At 35.3% G+C, this 24,238-nt stretch overlaps 1 protein-coding gene across 6 annotated transcripts in view; it reads right to left on the reverse strand.

Annotated features, from left to right (window-relative positions):
- The window catches only part of PDE1A (phosphodiesterase 1A), a 401,882-nt gene that overhangs the window by 122,014 nt on the left and 255,630 nt on the right, over positions 1–24,238 (reverse strand). For all 6 annotated transcript variants that reach the window (XM_028830525.2, XM_028830528.2, NM_001257584.1 and 3 more), the window contains 1 exon segment: positions 7,703–7,816. In XM_028830525.2, coding sequence (XP_028686358.1) covers positions 7,703–7,816 — 114 coding nt within the window.

A 24,238-nucleotide genomic window follows, 5' to 3' on the forward strand; every position in this document is an offset into this window, starting at 1 on the left:
TCCTGAGTTCAAGCAATTCTCCTGCCTCAGCCTCCCAACTAGCTGCTACTACAGGTGTGCACCACCGCACCTGGCTAATTTTTGTATTTTTAGTGGAGAGGGAGTTTCACCATGTTGGCCAGGCTGGTCTTGAACTTCTGACCTTGTGATCCAGTGACCTCATGATCCACCCACCTCGACCTCTGGGATTACATGGATGAGCCACCGCACCTGGCCACATCAACATTTTCAACCAATGTTTGACTATTTCTCTCTTCCTAGATAACTTCCCAAGGATAACTTCTTGGCCTAATCTTTCTAGGAAGCATTTTTTTTTCTTGTTATGCTAAATATGTTTTATAAACTTTTCATTTCTGGGCTACAGATACCAGCCTTTCATCCCAAAAACAGTGTGAACAAAAACACAAAACGGATTCCTCAAGTATATGTCCAGAGCAGTAGATTGGTCTATCTCTGTTTTTTGTACTCTAGCTAATTCTGGAAAAATAGTCTATACTAATTTCTTCATGAAGCCATTCCACATTAATTCTTCATAGTATCATCTTCTGGCTGGTAGCTTTTTCTCTTTGCTGAAACTCTACTTCAGGGCATTAGGAATTTCCCAACTCATCCAGTGGTTCACCCTGTGGCATTTAATGTACTCTTTTCAGTAACCCTACTTTCTGCTAATTTGGCAATTCATATTTGTCGTATATGCCTGTTGCTTTGGTGTCTATTCTTTCTAGTCTCCTCTTTGGTAGCTCCATGCCTTGCCTTAAATACTCACGTTTTCCTTAACTATCTGTCTGTCCTTCACTACCCTCCTGTTCCACACCTCCAATTTTATCCCCTCCTTTGATTTCAATTACTAGGATAACATGGTAGCCCATTTTGATATGGAATTCCAGGAGTTTTTAAAACCTTAATAGTTGAAAGTGAAAACACTTTGATATTTGAAAAGTCAAAAAATTGGCTTATTCTATACAGATAGGCTTTATTTTACCTTCAGTGCAGACTAACTCTTTTGTTTCATAAAAAATATTTTGAATGGCTCTTTTAGTTACACTAAAACAAAGTAAGGGCTCTCCTCTGGCATTTAGACTGAGACAATGGGATTCCGAGAGGTTAAACATCTCCAGAAAGTAATGCACAAGGTTGTCTTCACCGTGAGCACAGCTGCATCACTCTCGGGTTCTGTGTCCTTTAGAAAATTGTCATTTTTTTTCTAAATGTGAATTTAGACTGAACAGTCTTTTAATGTAGGGGTTAATCCTCAGAGATGAATGACATTAATTTTGATTGCCCCCTGTCTTTATTTTGGTCATAGAACTTGAGGTCCTGAACTCAGGACAGCAAGACATGTCAAAAGGACTTCTGTAGTGGAAAGTCTCTGTGAGATGGGCATCAGGCATTAGAGGATGCAGCTAGATGCTTGATAAGGGACCTGTATGAAAGGGCTTAAGTTGTAGATTTTGAAAGCATCTATCGCTAATGCCTTACAGCAATTATAGCTGATGTTAGCTTCAGTTTGGAGAACAGGAGGAAGGAGGAAGGGATTGAGCTCATGCTTGGGAGCCTGGCTATAGATAGCTGGACTTGAGGAAAAAAAATAGGTAAGAGAAAAAAATGCAAGGGAACAATTCATCAGTTTGGAGCCAGAGAGCTGGCTGCAGAAAGTGATAGCCAGGACAGACTGTGAAATAAGTAAACATTCACTGGCCATTCTCAAGAACTTTAGGATGGAGAATATATTCAAATAGCAAAGGAGTTCCAACTATTGAAGGTTAGCATCAAAGTAAAGGTATTTAAAAATTATGAGACCCTTGAGTTATAATTCACGTCTCTAATTGGCACTATATTTCTGGGCTTCCATGCACATATATCTAGCATATTCCAGACATATTTTACCTTTAGTCCTCTTGTTAGAAACCATGTCTTTAAGAATAGGCAGGGAGAGCTTTGCCAGAGAACAAACTCATTAACACTCAAAAATACCTGCAAGTCTAGAAGTCTAGACATATCTGTTTTGGAAGTCTGACACTGTATAAATTCTTACCTCATGTTACACCCTCTGGTTATGAGTTACTGCTGATACTTGGTGTTTCCTGCTTGTAATCTATCACTGTTGCTTGGGTCTCTCTCTAAATCTCTCTGTTTCTTGTTTGAGCACTTGTTCTTGTGCCTAGGTTTGTCTTCACAATTCTAGACCCATTTCTAGCCACCAACTGCCTGCACAATTTTGCTCCTTATTCTGATTACCAGTGTGTCTAGTATTCATTTCAGGTACTCAGCAGGTATTTGTTAAATGAGTGAAGATTCCCTGGAAAGTCCCTCTACTCAGTGATTTCAAGGATCTTAGCCTCTAACGTACCCTGAATGTCACTCAATTTCTTTCTACCAGACTAACTTCTCAAAGTACCGATTGATATCAATGCAGTATCTATCCGCAAATTAAGGACCCTTAGATTTAGCAAGGCACAAAAGTCAACTGAGGATGTTTTTACAGAGACAATTACTCTGCATTAAGGGAAAGGCACTCTTTTCCATCATTAACACAGAGATAATGCCTCTGTATTAAGGGAAAGGCATTCTTTTCCATCATTTTATGCTCTCATTCCTTGGTGACCAGAGCCCACCTGTTTTCATTTTCTCAGGATTAAAAACTGCTCTCAGGGAAGCGTTTAATACCTTCATTAGAATATGTTAATCATATACCTTCATGTGTTATGTATCTGAGAGTTATTTGCATTTTGCTCATACATAATAAATAATTTTATTTAAAATAGAAATATCTTGTTATTATTTAAATTTTGCTCTGTTAGGCATTGTTATACATTTAATTCTCATATCAACTTTATGAAGTAAATATTGTCCTTATTCCCATTTTGTAGATGATAAAGCCAGGGATGTAAAGTAACTTCCTTAAAGAAAAAGTATTAAGTAGAGAATCCACACTTTGAACAACCTAGTCTTTCTGAATCCAGAGTCTATGCTCTAATCGTGGTAATTATGAGACAGATTGGTTCATGTTAACCAAAGAAAGTTATAAATTGTGTTTTTAGGAGGTATTAGTAAGCACAATTCCCATCTTGAAAGTGTACCTCTTAGGCAGCTGCCTGCCCTGCTATTCATGAGGCCAAAGATGCTGCTTTGCTTGGCAGTATCCCAATCCAAATAAGGACAATTGAACATATTTTTTGAGGTCACATGTTTCTGGATTAAAACTTTGTAAGTTTGAAAAACAATAGCCTCTAGAGACACATCTAAACACAAGACTCATAAAGGATTGGCATTTGCATTTGGAAATGTCTTTTAAAAAACCCAACAGTCAAATTCATTAGGGTATTGTGCTATAATCTCCACTAAGAGTCAGAATTCAGAAATTGTTTTTATTTTTCTCACCAAAATTATCTTTAAAGGGAGATTTTTGCTTTGATTGCTTTCTTAACTGAAATTCTGCAGTCATTAAGGCTCCAATTAATAATTTGTGTTTTATACTGCTTTATTCTGTGCTGACTTTTTTCTTTTAGTCCAGCCCAACTTTCAAACAATACCTCTCTGGAATACTCATGGAATCATTTTTTTCTAGAAAGAGAATTTTCCATCAGAAAACATTTCAGAAGTCAAAAGGTTTTTAAAGTTTAAAAGCAACTAAATGCTTCTTGGACCTGACTCCTTTTCCATGATCTCTGTTTTACTGATAGTTTTAAGGGAAATGGTACTTTAATAATTGTATGGACATCTCAACAGAAACATCCTCAGTTTACTGCTGTGTGTCTTACTAAGTATATAGAAAATCAATCACATAAATTATTATTGTTCTAAACATTCTTAAGCTGATATTTTGATCATAAAATCGCAGCTCTTAGGAGATTTATAAGAGGTAATCTTAGGTATGACCTGTGGTATGAAGGTAAATGTTTAACAACAGACTCTCCAGAAAAAAATAAATTCTGATTTGTAGCATGTTATTTTTCATGGGTGTGAATACTCCCACTGTAACCATTTTCAAGCTAGCCACGTGAAATTACTGAAGGCAGAATTGGAAAGAGATGGCACACAATCAGTATACTACTGGGGCTGATGATCCTGACAACCTGTGCACTTTCATCAAAATTCAGTGTCTCTGAAGTCACCTTTTCGTCAAATGTTAGAAAAGGGATGACGATGAGATTTGCACTTCATGGCCCAAGTATTAGAGTCAGACTGCCAAGGCCCTAATCCAACTCTTCAACTCCCTGTCTTCCCTTTGGTAAGCTATGCAACTTTTCTGTGATTTAAGTCTTCTCATATACAATCTGGTAATAATAGAGTTTCTACCTCATAGGACTTTTATGATGTTTAAATAAAATGGTACATATAAAATGCTTAGAAGATTTTTTGGCATATACTAGGCCCTTAATACATGTTAGCTACAGGATTTACAATTCCAGCTATCACAATGTTTTATATGTTGTCATCTAAATCTTTCAGAGGTCATTAAAAACCCTTCTGTTTTACAGGAACACTCTGAGAAGAGCCAGGTATAGAGGAAGGAGTACTAAATAAGAAGTCATGGTTTAGGTTTTAGTCTCAGTTTTGCCAACACTCCCATCCATGACCTGTATCAAACCATTTTCCTTCTAAGAGCTTTAATTCTCTCATTAGTAAAATGCAGAAAGTAATAATCGTCCTGCCAATCACATAGGATTGTGGTGACACTAATGTGAGATAATGAAACAAAGAGCTCTTTGAAAATGATACAAATGTGGGGTATTATAATTAATCCAATTTAAAACTCATGATGCCATGGAAGAATTACATTAAAATAATAAAAATTTGGAATAAATATTAGGAATAATGTGGTGTTAAGAGATGGAATGTTTTGTTATAAGAAGGAAAAAAATAAATGAATTTCTACCACAAAGCCGGGCAGCATTGTGCTCAACCTCTTTTCCCCTCAAAAGAGCAATTTTAAAATGAAAAAGAGCTATACTTTAGGTATAACATACATTTAAATAAGTTAGGGATCATAAGGAACTAAGTTAGCAAATATTCATGGAGTCATACTTTTCAGGGAACAGAAATGCACCAGAAAAAATGAATGAATAAATAAAGCATATAATAATCTATCAAATGACAGACAGGACACTTAGGCAAACCAGGTGGTTAGCATTATGCCATTAGAAGATGAATAATGGAAATCTTCAAATCGTTCTCTGGTTCTTAAGTTTTATAGATAAATAGAAAAGAAAATATCTGTTCAAGGACAGATTGAAGAAATCTTAAACCTGTTAAATTCAGTCATCTCGTGAACAATAAGAGCCACGTGAAAATGAGGGAGCAAGGGAAAAATATCAGGTATTTTTAAAATTTGCACCTTGGATTCTGTTTACTTAGAATCATGTACATTCATACACATTCAGTGAACATTCACCAAGAAAATAATCTTCCTTCCTTCCTTCCTTCCTTCCTTCCTTCCTTCCTTCCTTCCTTCCTTCCTTCCTACCTTCCTTCCTTCCTTCCTTCCTTCCTTCCTTCCTTCCTTCCTTTCTTTCTTTCTCTCTCTCTCTCTCTCTCTCTCTTTCTTTCTTTCTCTCTCTCTCTTTCTTTCTTTCTTTCTTTCTTTCTTTCTTTCTTTCTTTCTTTCTTTCTCTTTCTTTCTTTCTCTTTCTTTTCTTCCTTTTTTCTTTCTTCTTTCCTTCTTTTATTCATTTATTTATTGACATGATCTCACTCTGTCACACAGACTGGAGTGCAGTGGCACAATCTCAGCTCACTACAACCTCAGCCTCCCTGGCTCAAGTGATCCTCCCACCTCAGCCTCCCAAACAGCTGGGACTACAGACACACTCCACCATGCCTGGCTAATTTTTGTGTTTGCTTGTAGAGATAAGGTTTTGCTATGTTGTACAGGCTGGTTGTGAACTCCTGGGCTCAAAAGCGATCCTCCCACTTCAGCCTCCCAAAATGCTAGGATTATAGGTGTGAGCCACTGTGCCCGGCCTGTTTTCTTTTCCTCAAATAATTTCTCCAAGCTATGCTTTAGCAGAGGAGTTTCATTCTGTGGGCAAAGAAAGAATCACTTGTGCAACAAAGCTCTCAATATGGCCTCTTCTGCCAGCTATTAGTAAAAATTCTCATTGTTAAATATTTTAAAAATCAGAATACAATAAAAGGATACTTTTAAGTTTCCTTTTTCAGTGAGAAAAAGCAGAATGAAAGACTGTTTATGTAGTATACTACCTTCCATGAAACGATGAGGGGAAAATACAAAATAAAAATATGTAATAAATCACTGGAAAGATATATAAGAAGTTTATGAGAAACAGAGTAGGCTGTGACCAGGGTAGAGGCAAGAATTTCATCATGTGAATTTTTTACTTATTAAACAATGTGTGTGTGTGTGTGTGTGTGTGTGTGTGTGTGTGTGTGAGTATCTGCATGCCTGTGAAGTCCAGTATGCATAGGTAAATAAAAACTAAATGTTATTTAGTTGCCTATCTGGTTTAACATTGCTCATGTTCCCCAAGCTTAGGTCTGGCACAGGCATGGATACCTGCAGAGTGGAAGGGGCCTGTTGGGTGTCCTCACCTCCATATTCCCACTCACTGCTGCTTCTGGTTGTCTAGCAATGCGGTGCAAGAGGCAGGAAATTATAGGACCAAAGAGTCTGGCCAGACTGGTGGTTTTGCTGCCATCTATGTGACAAATGCCCAAATGCTGCCTATTTTTTTCTCCTGGGGACCATTTGTGGGTCCTTCAGAGACAACTTGCTAACACCAAGAGAGTACTTTGAATATACATTTTTTACTATTTTATCTGAATTTTTATAATTCCTACCCTGGCTCTTATACCATCACTTACTCTTCGTAGCCTCTTTTTCACTATTTGACTTAAGTACTCTTTGGTACTTTAAGAGACTTCTATTCTACCTGATTTATGGCTGTGAAAAAAAGTAGCACCTTTTCCATGTCAAACGCTGGAAATGCATGCCTCTCTCCCCACAGGTTCCCTCTGACCTCTGAATTCACAGGTAGCCCTGATTAGCCTGTCACTTTTATCCCTTTTGAAAGGAGAATTATGAACCAGATATCTTTGAACACCAAGAGACACTGGTCACATCTCCTGGACTTGCCAAATATCCTCCAGCGGGTGAATGGCCTCTTTCAGGGTCACAGCACTAAGCTGGCAACCCTTTTCAAATAAGTCCCCCTTTCCTAATCTCCTTACCACTGCTAATTATGAGGCTAGGTTTGGATGATCAAAAACACACATTTGGGATGCCCCTTAGCAATCCCTGCATAAAGGGCCTGATAGACACATCTCATGACAATGTGTGGGCATGTAACACCATTTTCCTAAAGGGACTCTGAAATTTGAGATAATAGGGAAAATCCTGACATCAGTGAAAACCAATATAAGCCTACACATAACTCTGACATTTAAAAGTCTGAGCCCAAGGAGAGTGAGGGTGGGGGAAGAGGAGATTTTTTTTTTTCACTTTAGTGTTTGACTATTTTATGACATTCAAACATTTGGATTAAAATGTGTATTAATTTTAGAGAATCACAGTCCAGTTAATTAGCTACATGAAGAAGAACTTTTCAAATTTTAATAAGATTTGATTTTGGTTTCACATGAAGATAAGCTAAATTCCTGTTTGAGATAAAGGAGGGTCAAGAAAGAGGAAAAAAAGGGGAGTGAGTCAAAGAAGATAAAAGAGAGGAAGGCTAAAACTTACCTTGTTTCATCGATATAAACTGCTTCCAGCACAGATGCCGCATATTCAATATTCTTCTTTAAGTCAACGACGTTAACGTCACCTCTTTCCAGCTGCTTCACTAAGCATCTTAATCTATTTCAAAAAAGTAGCCAAAGAGAGAAACAGCAAGAAATTTATGGTAACTATATGGCAAATAGTACAGTATTAAGTACACTAAGTTAAGATTTTTAACAAAGTTGTTTCTAGGTCAACAAATAGCAACATTTTTCAGAGATTTTTTTGATATAATTAAGACCAGTCTTTATTATTTAAGGAATTATTAAGTATTATATTCAGCTCTCAATAATATTAGGAGTATAGGTAATACTCCTCAGCTCTCAATAATATTAGAAGTATAGCTCTCAATAATATTAAGAGTATAGGCTACTTTAAGTACAATATTTCAGAGATAGTCCTCCTGAAAATTCAAGACAATATAGACATTTTCAGAAAAGTATATTCCTATAATTTATTCTATGACTTTCTGTTTTTTCAGCGTTGGCACTAGGAGAATATTCAAAGGATGCTCTTCTTAATTCACAATTGCAAAAGTATGGAACCAACCTAAGTGCCCATTGACCAATGAGTGGATAAAGAAAATGTGATATATATATATATATATGTATATATATAAAATATGATATATATATACATACACACACACACATACATACACACACCATGGAATACTACTTAGCCATAAAAAGGAATAAAATAGTGTCTTTTGCAGCAACTTGGATGGAGCTGGAGGCCATTATTCTAAGTGAAGTAACTCAGGAATGGAAAGCCAAATATCGTATGTTCTCACTTGTAAGTGGGAGCTAAACTGTGAGAATGCAAAGGCATCAGAATAATATAATGAACTTTGAGGACTCACAGAGGAAGAGTGGGAGGGGATGTGGGATAAAATACTATATATTGGGTACAATGTACACTGCTCAGGTGATGGGTGCACAAAAATCCCAGAAATCACCACTAAAGAACTTATCCGTGTAACCAGAAACCACCTGTACCCCCCAACAAAGCTACTAAATAAAAAATTTAAAAATAAAATTAAAAGACTTCAAAAAATAAACAAAAAAATAAAGAATGCTCTTCTGACTGCTAGATTAGCTATTACTCACTGTATGGAGCAATAAAGACAAAGATGAAAGGCAAAAGTTCTGTAAAAAGTTAATTTGAGACAAGAAAAAATACATGTATGTATCCTTAGTGTATTTACTGCACTCGTTTTCCACTTGAGGAAAATTTGAAAATATTTTCTCGTGTTTGAGTCCGTAGGATGATGTGTCCTGAGGCTCTGAGGAATTTTAAAGTATAGAACTCAGCTAGATTCCTGGGTTACAGAAACCATGAGATAATTCATGTTATTGTGTTAAGCCCCAAACCTTGGGATAATTGCTATACAGCAATAGGTAGCTGACAAAGTAAGGTGATACAAATTACCTTAACAAGTTTGTAATAGCTTTGGCAACTTCTATGCATTAAATCGTAAGCTGTGTGTTTCTGAAGATACTGCTCTTTACCAAGTACAAAAGGAAGATATTCCTTACTCTCTCCATACTATAGATAAGCAACATGAAGACTACTTATTTACCTAAGTCATCAGACAGAATTTAATTCCATTCTATTCAGAGGTATTGCAAAAGAGAGAGTAGAGTGCGGCTACTTTTAGGCACTCCCTTAGAGACAATTTAGCAGATTTCCTAGCAATTTATTTTGGATAACTTTCAATGCCAAGGGTGAAGATACAAAGGCAAGTTAAGAATTTCAGCAAATGTATCTGACAATTCTCCACCCAAAAGAAATAGTTCATTCCTCTATGGGAAAAAAAGACACACCTAGATGAAAACTTCTTATTCAGGAAGCTGTAAACAATTACTTTTTTGTGCCATTTACTTTTGCATGATAAAATATCAGCAGGCAATAACATTGAAAAATAAATTGTATGTATCAATAAATATGTCCTATTAATACAGAATAAGCAAAACAAAGCACAACAAGAATACAAGCAAAACAGTTTCCTTAGGAAGGAAAAATGAAGCCTGGCTTTGAGGCTTGTCTGAAACACTGAATGTGATGATAATGGATCAAGATGCAGAGGGTTTTGGGATTTTTGTAATGCTTACGACCCAGGAACATTATTCTTAGTCACACTGTCCTTTATTTACGAAAGGAAAAGAAAGAGGTTTCGTTTTTGTTTTTCCATAGTCCTGCAATGGCTTAGAAATATACTATCATATGTCCTTCTTGTGAAAAGTACTTGAGTTCAGCTTGGTTGTACAATGTGGTTTAAAAATAATAAGTACTTCAAAGGGTTGCCTTTCCTTTTCCCTGAAAAACTGTATTCTATTTTTATTTGTTAGCGATTCTCCCACTAAAAACACTACATTTTCTAAACTCTCTTGAAGAGTATGGTCACATTACTAAATTCTTGTCAGAGATGTGCATGGAGGTTGTTGCTGAGACTCTCAGAACAGTTCTTTGGAGAGAGCTAACTGCACTGGAAGGAGTTCTCTTGCATCCCTTGCCTGTGCCTTATGGCCTGGAATGCAGCGGAACTTTCTAAAGGCCAGCAGCCATCTGGGATCATAAATGACCTGGCAAAAGAAAGCCACACACTAAGAATGGTAGAAAAGAAAAATGGAAGTGGCCTGGATATCATGCTATTCAGATCCACCTGAATGAAATCGCCCGTCTCTGGACTTGTTTTTGATGCAAGAACAACAAAAATTGCATTTAAACCACAATTATTTTGTGGTTTCTTTTATATGCGGATGAACCCAAAACACACTGATAAATGAATAGAGAATGAAGCAAAACAAGGTAGTCAAGAATGGATAAATCTTTATTATCAAACGAGACGATGAGTACCCTGGGAGACCATCAACAAGTGCATTTCCTAACTCACAACAGCCTGTGGTTGTTCCTAGGGGAGTCATCCCGTCTGCAACTATAACTGATAAGACTTGTGATAATCAAGAGGCTCTAATGCTTGCACAATGAACATGCCCTTTCACACAGAGATCTCAATGTGGTTTAAAAACAAAATTTTATGAATTATGTCTTGATAATTCACAATTAGGTATATAAACCTATAACTGGATATAAAACTTCCACTGGGGAAAAACACTTCAGTAAGGTTTTACCACCCAACTAGAAAACATAATTACATATAGTTATAACTCAGTAAACTCATATATCTCCTCATAGACACAAACACACACACACATACACACACGCACACACGCCTATATTCACTATGCCAACCCCAAAGGACTGGATAGAAATATATATTGGGGGGTTACTAGGACTTGTTTTTTCTTTGCTTGTTGCACTAAATTTTCATTAATGAGTGCACATTTCTATTTACATAAAAAGGAAAAGCTTTTATTGTAAAAATATTATTTACAACTAGAACACCAGCTTAATGGAATTATTTATATCATTACTATCCTAATTGTAATCATTTATATCATTACTATCCTAATTGCGAATATGCTTTTGTAATCAAATTATATATACAATAATCCTCAACAATATTATTTCAGCTATTATTTTACTTTCTTCCTAGTTAATACAAGGTCAAACATCTTAATGAATAATTTTCAAATGACCATACATTCAGTATTGGTGGGTTCCAAAGTGTTAAGGCTTTATTGTATATATCTGTACAATTTTTTTTTATTTTTAAGAAGACAATCACATCCTATTTGCCTAATTCTTAAGCCATCCAATAGGCAAATTCTCAGAGTTGAAAATAAACAAGTTCCCTTAATTTAGCATAAAATAAACAAGTTCCTTTAATTTAGCAAAAACTCTTTTTAATAATGATTTTTCTTCTTTCAACAATCAGTGTGGGCAAGCTGAGTAGAAAACAATGTTCTTAATTTCTGGCATAGATAATTGGTCTGGTTCCCAAAGCTTAGGGTGAAGGCATGTTCTTGATGTTCTGATCTGAGCAGTTTCTGACCCAGAAAATTGTGAATGAGGACTCTACCGGCTACTGTGTTTGGTAGTAAAACAAGTAAACTGCTCTTGTATCAACCAGTATAGACAACATTGCTAAAAAGGTATTAAAAACCCAATGCAGTTAGATACATAATTTGGGTATCTATTACTGCACCTGGAGCTGTGTAAAAGAATATATATTTATATATAGATATTAGTACATATATAAGTATATATGTATATGTAAGTGTGTATATATAAGGATACACATAAAACCACACTGATATATATGTATATGCATATATAATGTGTGGATACCTGTGTGTGTACCACAATACCTTCTTCAAGGTATTTGCAATCTCTGAGGGTTGTATGACATGCAAACAATGTGGTCAAATGTCAAACTGCAAGTATTTCCCATTGCTTCTTTTATGCACACCCTAATTCCTAAGCAAACTGGTGTAGTCACTGTTCCTCAAAAACCCTTACATCATCTTAGATTCAAGTGTTTCTCTCTTGCTGAAATCTCTTTCTCCATGTTCCTACCATCTGTTACTGTCTAAATCATGTTTGGTTACCAGGCATATCTGAGATGCTACCTATCTCGTAAGTCCTTTGAAGATGCCTGTTCATTGTGATTGCTCTCTACATAGAAACTAAACCACATTTTATTTGTTTCTCATTGACAACATTTGCATTTCTCTGACTTTCATTATAATTTCAATTTTTTATGTGGTATTTCCCAACTGATCTTTCGTCAAATAAAAAATTTTCAGGCATGCAAACAAGCAGGAAAATTCACCCATGATGAGGATAAAAATAAATGAGTTAAAATTAACTCAATATGACAGAGATGATAAAATTAGTAGACAAAAATGTTGACTGTTATTATAAAAACAAGCTAACAAGTCACAAGCTAAAAGATATAATCAGTAATTTAAGAAAGAAAAAGGCTATGGGCTAAATAGATGCTATTGATATATACCTTCTTTTTTCATAAATTTTATTAAAATATTTCAACTTCTAGGTTATATTATCAAAGACATGAAAAAAAATCCAAAGCATCATTAAGTTCCTAATGATCTTTTCCCAAAGAGAATAACACAAATCTTTGATAATTCATAAGACTTTAAAAATCAGCCTGAAAAAATGTGCTGAGAACACTTTGATATTCTTAGTTTTTAAAGGGACTTCCTTACCTTCTAATGATCAGGACACTTAAAAGAAGATGGAAACAAAAATAGCAATACCATCTTTGAAAGCAATTTATTGGTTCTGTGATTAAATCAAGCAATTGCAGAAGACAAATAACTTCTACTTTTGAACAAAGAGTACTGAGTTGTAGAAAATTATTGAGTATTTTTATTCAAATATAGAACTGCTACATTCCAAATGAAAAGTTACTCAATGTTAAATGATGCAGTTTTTATAACCAAGTACTCTGAATACCTTCTAAGCTATTGTTACATAACTGAATCTTGCAAAATGACCACCTACATAACTAACACTGTTCTCATATGGAGAAATCCTACATGTCTATGCATGCCTTTTTAAATTTTAGGATACAAAATACACAGGATATCCCTCATGTGACACAGCATGAATAACAAATAATAATTAAATAAAATTTATTAAAATAATTTATAATTATTACATTACTATAAATGTTCCCATTTGTAATCTGATTGAAAAACAAAAGTGAAAAGGATATGGTCATAGGAAATCCACACTAAGAATCAGAAGAGGTAAAGTTAAAAGAAATTATATACCTATAATATATATTAATATTAACATTAAAATCTGGCCATAAGCAGAAGTGCATGAAATAGCATAAATAGAAACTATCAGAACAAGAAGCTACTGTGTCATTTTCAGTAAGTCCTGCTTGACTCTAAAACAATAAAAAATTGATAATAAAATCTGTTAAATCATGAAGTCATTTATTCTGCAGGTCGATGCTCAGGAAATTAAACCCTAAACTTAGTCTAAAATGCAGGGTTTATGGACATAAAGACTTTTCCAGTATTTTTTTCATATAGGCAAATAGAAATGTAAAGCTCCATGATACCTTTATTTTATAGGGTAAATAATTCCCCAAACAATTTCTATAATTAAGCAAAATGAAAACAAATGAGATCAATGGCATAAAGTACAGCATGAGGACTACAGTTAATAATATTGCACTGTATGCTAGAAATTTGCTAAGAGAGTAGACCTGTAGGTACTTTTACCTCCAAAAAAAAAAAAGCTACTTAGGTGAAATGATGGATATGTTAATTTGCTTGAGTGTACAAATCATTTCACTGTATAGGTATATAAAACATCATACCTTAAATATATACAAGAAAAAACAGTATGGCAAACAGTATTACTCTTAAAAATGTGTCTACAGTCTACATGTAAAGGAGCAAAATAATCCCATTGAGGCAGAGAATATGTGACTGAAAAAACTCTTTTAAGTACAAAGGAATTTATAACTATTCTCTCTCTTACCCCAAAGTCACAATTTAGGTAAACTATTTCTTTACTTCAAGAGGTATTAACCTTTTCTACAAAAATGGACGTTATGTAATTTCCAGTTTGTTGAAGAGTTCCTCATCAACAAGTACAGTACAGAGATGTAAATATTCAAAGAGTTAGAAGATCTTAGTTTTCTAGATCAATTTGTTTCTCCTTGAAGATGAGAAAACAGTAATATCATATTGAATCTAAACAAGGAACCAATCAAGTGTTTCTGGTCAGTGTTACCCATCTGAAATAACTTACTCATATTATATTATTTAACTGTGGTATAATTTTTATATTTTTCGAAAAGAAATAGACAAAAGAGTATTTATGGTTTGCATTAAATCCTGGTAGATTAAAAAATGTCTTTACTGGTGCTCACCACTGAAACATTAATGACTTAATAAATTGAAATAGAGATTGAAAAGAACCATTAAGAAACAAGCAAAAATTTTGAGAAAAGAGATTGATCCACGATGCAAAAACATGCAACTTTTTAAATGGAACAAATAGTGATGAAAGGGCTTTTGGAAATTAACAGTAGGAATTTACATGAATGCAGAAAAGGCCTTTGACAAAATTCAACAGCCCTGCATGCTAAAAACTCTCAATAAATTCGGTATTGATGAAATGTATCTCAAAATAATAAGAGCTATTTATGACAAACTCACAGCCAATATCATACTGAATGGGCAAAAACTGGAAGCATTCCCTTTGAAAACTGGCACAAGACAGGGATGCCCTCTCTCAACACTCCTACTCAACATAGTGTTGGAAGTACTGGCTAGGGCAATCAGGCAAGAAAAAGAAATAAAGGGCATTCAGTTAGGAAAAGAAGAAGTCAAATTTTCCCTGTTTGCAGATGACATGATGGTATATTTGGAAAACCCTATTGTCTCAGCCCAAAATCTCCTTAAGCTGATAAGCAACTTCAGCAAAGTCTCAGGATATAAAATCAATGTGCAAAAATCACAAGCATTCTTATACACCAGTAACAGACAAACAGAGAGCCAAATCATGAACGAACTCCCATTCACAATAGCTTCAAAGAGAATAAAAAATATCTAGGAATCCAACTTACAAGGGATGTAAAGGACCTCTTCAAGGAGAACTACAAACCACTGCTCAGTGAAATCAAAGAGGACACAAACAAATGGAAGAACATACCATGCTCATGGATAGGAAGAATCAATACTGTGAAAATGGCCATACTGCCCAAGGTAAGTTATAGATTCAATGCCATCCCCATCAAGCTACCAATGACTTTCTTCACAGAATTGGAAAAAAGTGCTTTAAAGTTCATATGGAACCAAAAAAGACCCCGCATTGCCAAGACAATCCTAAGCCACAAGAACAAAGCTGGAGGCATCATGCTACCTGACTTCAAACTATACTACAAGGCTACAGTAACCAAAACAACATGGTACTTGTACCAAAACAGAGATATAGACCAATGGAACAAAACAGAGCCCTCAGAAATAATACCACACATCTACAGCCATCTGATCGTTGACAAACCTGACAAAAGCAAGAAATGGGGAAAGGATTCCCTATTTAATAAATGGTGCTGGGAAAATTGGCTAGCCATACGTAGAAAGCTGAAACTGGATCCTTTACTTACTCCTTATATGAAAATTAATTCAAGATGGATTAGAGATTTAAATGTTAGACCTAAAACCATAAAAACCCTAGAAGAAAACCTACATAATACCATTCAGGACATAGGCATAGGCAAGGACTTCATGTCTAAAACACCAAAAGCAATGGCAAGAAAAGCCAAAATTGACAAATGGGATCTAATTAAACTAAAGAGCTTCTGCACAGCCAAAGCAACTACCATCAGAGTGAACAGGCAACCTACAGAATGGGAGAAAATTTTTGCAATCTACTCAACTGACAAAGGGCTAATATCCAGAACCTATAAAGAACTCAATCAAATTTACAAGAAAAAAACAAACAACCCCATCAAAAAGTGGGCAAAGGATATGAACAGACACTTCTCAAAAGAAGACATTCATACAGCCAACAGACACATGAAAAAATGCTCATCATCACTTGCCATCAGAGAAATGAAAATCAAAACCACAATGAGATACCATCTCACACCAGTTAGAATGGCAATCATTAAAAAATCAGGAAACAACAGGTGCTGGAGAGGATGTGGAGAAATAGGAACACTTTTACACTGTTGGTGGGACTGTAAATTAGTTCAACCATTGTGGAAAACAGTGTGGCGATTCCTCAAGGATCTAGAATTAGAAACACCATTTGACCCAGCCATCCCATTACTGGGGATATACCCAAAGGATTATAAGTCATACTGCTATAAAGACACATGCACATGTATGTTTATTGTGGCACCATTCACAATAACAAAGACTTGGAATCAACCCAAATGTCCATCAGTGACAGACTGGATTAAGAAAATGTGGCACATATACACCATGGAGTACTATGCAGCTATAAAAAAGGATGAGTTCGTGTCCTTTGTAGGGACATGGATGCAGATGGAAACCATCATTCTCAGCAAACTGTCTCAAGAACAGAAAACCAGTTATCACATGTTCTCACTCATAGGTGGGAATTGAACAATGAGATCACTTGGACACAGGAAGGGGAACATCACACACCAGGTCCTATTGTGGGGAGGGGGGAGGGATAGCATTAGGAGATATACCTAATGTAAATGATGAGTTAATGGGTGCAGCACACTAACATGGCACATGTATACATATGTAACAAACCTGCACGTTGTGCACATGTACCCTAGAACTTAAAGTATAATAATGAAAAAAAAAAGAGAGAATTTACTTGAAAATGTCAGCAGAAGGGGTAGAGAGAAAGTCTAATTTCTATCCCAGGAAGTGGACAAAAAGACAGCAAGATGGATACTAGAATAATAAAGAAAAAAATTAGCCTGTTTGGGAGATCTAATATCCAGCTAATTGGGGTTCTACACATAAAGAATACAGAAGAGAATTAGAAAAAATTATTGAAGAGTCACTTTCCCAGAACTTAGAATCTCCATGCTGAAAGGACCTACCAAGGCTAGCTTCATGGGCATGAACCTGTGCAGTCACTCAGGGCCTTGCACTTGGGAGGGCCCCACACTTTCCTTAGTGCTCTGCTGCCGCTATCTTGAAATTCTTCATAATTTTGAGCAAGAAAGTGCATATTTTCATTTTTCATTTTCCACTGGGTCCTGAATGTTATGCAGATGATCCTGGGTCTGACCTAGAATTCTATACTCAGCCAAACTGTCAATCTAGTTTGAGGAAAGAATAAAGGCATTTTCAAATATTCAACAACTTCAAAAATTTGAATTTTCATACACTCTTTTTCAAGAAGCCACTGGGGAGATGCATTTGACCAGTACACGAACACAACAGAAAATCTAAGACAGATAAGTTGGGAAGGGAAGTCTTACAATAAGAGGTATGCGTCCATCCTAGAAACTAACTAGTCCAAATTGAAGTATGAGGACAGAGGAAAGGACGTGTGATAGAAACCTGTAAGGGAAAAAAATGAACTAATGACCAATGGAACTCATAGAATGTTTGGAAATTCATTTTGACAGATCAAACATTTATAAAATTGTAAAATATATGTATGAAAAGATACAATAATTATGAATCTAGGAGTAAGAAAGAAGTTGTATGAGATAGGAAACAGTCACAGTTCACTATCTGATTGACAGATGAATAACATATACAAAGTCATATTACTATAAACACTAGTAAGTTTAAAACAAAATAAGAAACAATATCTCTTTTGAGAAGATTAGAGTAAGTAAGTTGATGAAGTTAATGTACAAGAGTTATTTCCTCTATTATCATTGTGGATGTCCATAAAGTATGAAATTGATAAATCAAAAAGAGTACAGCATTTTATTTGGAAATATAAATCTTCCTCCAAAAGAAGGAAGGACTAAAAGAGCTAAAACATTGTGATTATTTACTTCTGGGGAATTGACTGATCTCTTCTGATAATAATAAAAATAATTTTAATGATGTAATGCCCTATTTAAGTTAAATGTCCAAGTCACAAGGAAAGTGACTTAATTTAGAAGTCAGGTCCTTTACTTGGTAGTTTTGGAATCACTGACCATGACAAATTTAAAAGACTGAAAAACAAGATGTCACAATTCATCTTGAATTTAAAAGATTTTGAAAGGGTATGAAGCATTCAAAGTTGATACTGATGTTGAGATAGAGTTCTAGGCTCTTTTAGGCATATGGTAAAGCCAAGAGTAAAAAAAAATAGATTTAACTTTATATATATATATATCTTTTTGTCACATATATCATGCTTATGTACTTAACTAACTGAAAACAGGCACATATTGCAGGTTTGAGGTAGATATACAGAAGAAAATACATATTAAGTGAAAAGAGAAAGAGAAATATGATGAAACAATGATGGCTGAATTTATCTTTTCTTTTCTCTTTTTGCAAAATCAGAGGAAAGAAAAAAGTGTGTTAAGTACTTTTACAAAAATCAAATTAAATTGTGGCTTAGAAAGAATGAAAGTGAGTAGATAAAAGGTTGGCTGGGTGAAGAACTTTGAGATTTGGGTGCCCCTGAAGCATTAAGGGGGTGAAAACCAGTAAAACCTATTACTTTATTGGCTGAGCAAAGCAATCTCAGCACCAGTTCCACCAAAAATAACAAAGAAATGGTTAAAAGTGGTATATTAGAGCAATTAGGCTGCTATAACAAAATACCGTATACTGGGTGGCTTATAAACAAGAGAAATTTCTTTCTCACAGTCCTGGAGGCCAGAAATCCATGACCTAGGTGTTGGCAGATTCAATGTCTGGTGAAGGCCTTCTTCCCAGTTCATAGATGGCTGTCTTCTCACTGTAACCTCACATGGTAGAAGGAGCAAACCAGCTCTCTGGGGCCTCTTTTATGAAGACACTAATCCCATTCACGAGAGCTCTGTCCTCATGATCTAATCACCTCCCAAACGCCCAACCTCCTACTATCACCTTGGAAGGGTTAGAATTTGAACCTATGAATTTTGGGATGACACAAATATATCAAATGGCTTGGGATATTTATTCTGAATTAATGCAGTACCATGTACCAACACACTTCAAAAGTGCACTAGCAGAGAAGAAAACTTTTAAAAATAGATTTTTACACAAACATGCATACGGAAAAAAAAACACAGAAAGAAAAGTCAACATGATATTTTTCCAATTACAATAGATCATACAACACAAAAATATCTAAAAACAGAAATATTTCCATGGCAGATACTATCAGAGAGCAGAGAAGTCCTTCTGTTACTCTTGATACTCAGTGATAGAAAAATTGGTTCATTTATAAGAAAAGTCTCTTGAAAGACCAATTTTTTGGAGATGCAATTTGTGGCATAAAAAGCAATCAAATCAAGGTCAAAAGAATTGATTGAGAAGATAACTTTTATTGTGAAGGTTGTTATATGTATTATAAAAATATTTTAGACTCTAATTTGACTGATTCTCTCTCTCTCTTTCCCTCCCTGCCTTCTTTCGTGTATGTATTAATACCTAAGTTTCAAGACAAAACTAAAATTGAATGACAAAAAACTCATGTTTGATTTTACAGAATTTCCCTTGCTTCTGTAGAAATGTAGCTTTTATAGCCATAATCTCTCAGAATCACTGTAAATAATTCTTTCTTTATATCTTTGAAGCATTATATTGACATTGACAGAAGTAGTTTTGAGAACGCATTATCACTGTTATAAACTTCTGAGTTGCTTAGCAAGGCTTAACAATAAGAATAAAAAATAAAACACTACTAAATAAATTAGTTAAAGTCTAACTAGGAAAACAACTCTGAACATTTAAAACTTAGTTTAATTCTTGTAATTGATTACTTGGATGATGGGAGATGAGAAAACAACTAGGGAATAGTGAGAATCCCCCAAATAAGCAACTGCAGGAAGCTTTTGGAGGGTCAAAAGAGCGAGACAGTATCACCAGACCCCAGTGGCTTTGGGAGTTCCTGCAGAAAAGAGAAACACCAGTGGGGACTGCCCACAGCAATCTCGAACCACAGAGGAGACACAACTAATATAAGAGAGGCTTCCTCAAGGCAGACAGAGAGGTAGAGGAATACCCTGGCTTTTACCTTCCTCCTCACCTATCCTGACTTTATATGCCATTGGCCAGATCCAAGCACAAGCCAGCTGACAGGAACCTGGAAAATTCAGCTATGATTTTACAGAGCACTTTAGGGCAGGGATAAGGCAGGGCAGGGATAAGGCAATAGATCACAGACTAGCAGGCCCAGAACCACAATACACAGTACCCAGAAGGTGTCAGAAAGTTTCCCTTGAGATTTGCAAATAAGGCAGAAAGGTGGGTGGCATGTTGTTTCAGTCACATAAAGGCAAAGCCAACCAAAAGGTATATAGAATAAGGCATTTAGTTCATTTTACTATTTGATGTTGATTAAAGGGCCAAGGTTTAGCAAGACTGTTTTGTTAACTTGCAGATTTTTGTCTGGTGTGAATAAAAATAATTTTTATTTGGCAGTATAGACACCCTGTAAATTCATAATCTCATTAGACATCAACTAGATTTTCTTCTAACCCAATCATTTTATTGAAACATTGCCTATATATATCTAACTTTCTAAATGCTCTTTCAAGTTTCAATCGTAACTTCTTACTGATTCCCTCATTATTAATGTTTAAATAGAAACATTGGCATATGCTCAATTTATATTTGCATGAGAGTGATACTTTTGCCTTTGGAAAATTATGTATCAACAAGGCATTACAAATTTTGCTACAATTAATTTCAATGCCTTCAACATATAGGATAATAAATAATGCTACTAACTCCAGAAAGGAAGGAGGAGTCTAAGAGATATACAATTAATGACCAGAAAAAACATTTTCTTCCTCTCTCCTTCCTTCCTTCCTTTCTCCCATCCTTCCTTCCTGTTTCCATTTTCTCTCTTTTCTCTGTTTATTTGTTTCTGGTTTTTTTCAAGACAACTAATAAAGACATGGCTCTCATGAGTTCCTAGAATGTAGACAAAAAATCATCAAAAATTGGTCTTAGAAGCTGTGCTCCAAATAGCAACTGTTGCAGGAAGTCAGGGACCCCGAATGGAGGAACTGGCTGGAGCTGCAGCAGAGGAACATAAATTGTGAAGATTTCATTTTAATATGGACATATATCAGTTTCCCAAATTAATACTTTTATAATTTCTTACACCTGTCTTTATTTCAATCTCTGAACATAAATTGTGAAGATTTCATGGACATTTATCAGTTCCCAAATAATACTCTTATAATTTCTTACACCTGTCTTACTTTAATCTCTTAACCCTGTTATCTTTGTAAGCTGAGGATGTATGTCACCTCAGGACCACTATTGTACAAATTGATTGTAAAACATGTGTGTTTGAACAATATGAAATCAGTGCACCTTGAAAAAGAACAGAATAACAGTGATTTTAGGGAACAAGGGAAGACAACCATAAGGTCTAACTGCCTGTGGGGCTGGGCAGAATAGAGCTATATTTTTCTTCTTCCAGAAAGTCTATAAATAGACATGCAAGCAGGGAAGATATCACTGAATTCTTTTCCTAGCAAGGAATATTAATCATTAAGACCCTGGAAAAGGAATGCATTCCTGGGGAGAGATCTATAAACAGCTGCTCTGGGAGTGTCTGTCTTATGCGGTTGAGATAAGGACTGAAATATGTCCTGGTCTCTGGCAGTATCCTCAGGCTTATTAGGGTGGGGAAAAAATCCCACCCTGGTAAATTTGAGATCAGATCAGTTCTCTTCTCTTGAACCCTGTTTTCTGTTATTTAAGATGTTTATCAAGACAATACAGGCACAGCTGAACATAGACCCTCATGAGTAATTCTAATTTTGCCCTTTGCCTTGTGATCTTTGCTTTTGTCCTTGCCGTTTCCTCAGAAGCATGGGGTCTTTGTTCTCCTTTTTTGGCCTTTGAAGCATGTGATCTTTGTGACCTACTCCCTGTTTGTACACCCCCTCCCCTTTTGAAATCCTTAACAAAACTTGCTGTTTTTTTTGGGTCAGGTGGGCATCACAGTCCTACCGATATGTGATGTCACCCCTGGAGGACCAGCTGTAAAATTCCTCTCTTTGTACTCTTTCTCTTTATTTCTCAGACCAGCCGACACTTAGGGAAAATAGAAAGAACCTACATTGAAATATTGGGGGCAGGTTCCCCCGATAAGTAACTCATTTGGGAATGCCATCATCTATTTGAATTTTTGATTTTTAAAAATAAAGATCAAGAGCCAAGCATTTCCCAGGAGACCACCATAGTCTCACTGCACAGGCATGACAGAATTCTTCACCTAGTTGGGCTTCTCTTGTAAGTTCATATCTGCCCCTACATGAGGCAAACAAAGCAAGTAACTCAGCAAGACGAATTTCTGATCTTAAACATAAAATAATGTACTAAATAACAACAACAAAAAATTGTCCTAGGTTGTCTTCAAGGAATTCTTAGTGGTCTAGATCCTTGCTAGAGAGCTACTGGGTGCAAGAGAGACACCTGATTTTTAAGTGAAGTTTTTCTCATTCAACTGAGGTAAGTGCAGTTTCATCTATATTGAGATGCACTGAGGTTCAGCAGGTGTTTGAGATGGAATTAAACTGACCTGTGGAAAAAACAATGTGGTACGTAACACTTTCAGAAAGCTCCTCACCTAGAATGGCTCACAATGTCAATTGGTCTTATCCTACTCTACTGTGTCCCTACCATGATGAGGTTACACTGAATAACTGTCAAGTACCATCCTCCATTACAGTGTATTCAATGTCAATCAATTCACAGTACCAGACAGATAAATTTACCATATGCAGTCTGGCCAAGAGATTTTGATGACTTCTTCTTGGAAGATCAAAATTTCTTCATAAAACATATTTAATATAGTGATTAAACAGAACAATTTCTTAGTAAGTCTTGAATTCTCAACCCTTTCCTGTGTCCCTACAAAAATTCCAACTCACATCAAGACAAGGACTGGTCTGAAAATGGGCACATTTTCACACTTAAGGATCACATTTAAGGATATGATTTAACAAGCTTACACAATTGAGTTGAGTCTTATAATTTCAAAGTCTCTAGTGGATGAAACACACAAAAAAGTGGATATAACACAAACAATCATCAATCTGCAGGAGAAGACGAGCTGGAGCATAAACTTTTGACATTATTTTTGCAAGTATTTAAACATAAACAATGAAAGACTTCAATTCTATGTTTTGGTAGACTAAGATACAGAGAAAGTTTAGCATTAAAATAGAGTCTTCAAAGAAGTATCATCAGTAAAATTTACATTTCTATCATATGAGAGGTTTATAAGTCATTTTGATTGTTTAGCAGTTCATTCATAGTTTTGATCTACTGTATAGTGATAAATAGAGATATTGTTTATATATTATGGACTAGACTTCAAAATTATATAGATACTTATCAACACTAAAAATCTCACTGAAACAGTAATTCATGTTGGTCCAAATGTAAGAGGGGCCTCAGAAGTGAATACCTGTTTGACATTCCAGAAAGAGGCTTCACCCTAGTAAGTTCAACCCTGTTCTCTATAGTAACTCAGCAATGATTAATTTGGAGGGGAAGAATAATCTGGTAGAATTGACTGAAACAAGAATATGTGAAGTTCTTTTTAAAATTTTTAACTTTTTAAAGTAAGCCAAACATAGTTTATACAGATTTGTACAGAGTATTAGGAAGAGAAGCATTAATGTAAAAGCTTAAAGTTTAAATTCCAAGGTTTAAGTTCATTTCTTTACAACTCAGATACCTTAAGTTGGTAAATGACAGAGACATTTATAGTTCCTAATAGACTCTTATAAATTATGTTCTTTTAAACAATAACCAAAATCCTAAACCAAAACAATAACCAAGGTATAATGAAAATAGGACATAGAGGCAGGATTCTTAAAAAGTAAATTATCATTTTTTTAGTTTAGTTTTTAATCTTATGTAGGCAATGAATGTTCACTGTCAAGAGTTGGAAGATGAGCAGATTTTCAACAACAGTCTGTAG

Source organism: Macaca mulatta, chromosome 12, assembly GCF_049350105.2.
Source record: "Macaca mulatta isolate MMU2019108-1 chromosome 12, T2T-MMU8v2.0, whole genome shotgun sequence".
In the NCBI taxonomy this organism is placed as follows: Eukaryota; Metazoa; Chordata; class Mammalia; order Primates; family Cercopithecidae; genus Macaca; species Macaca mulatta.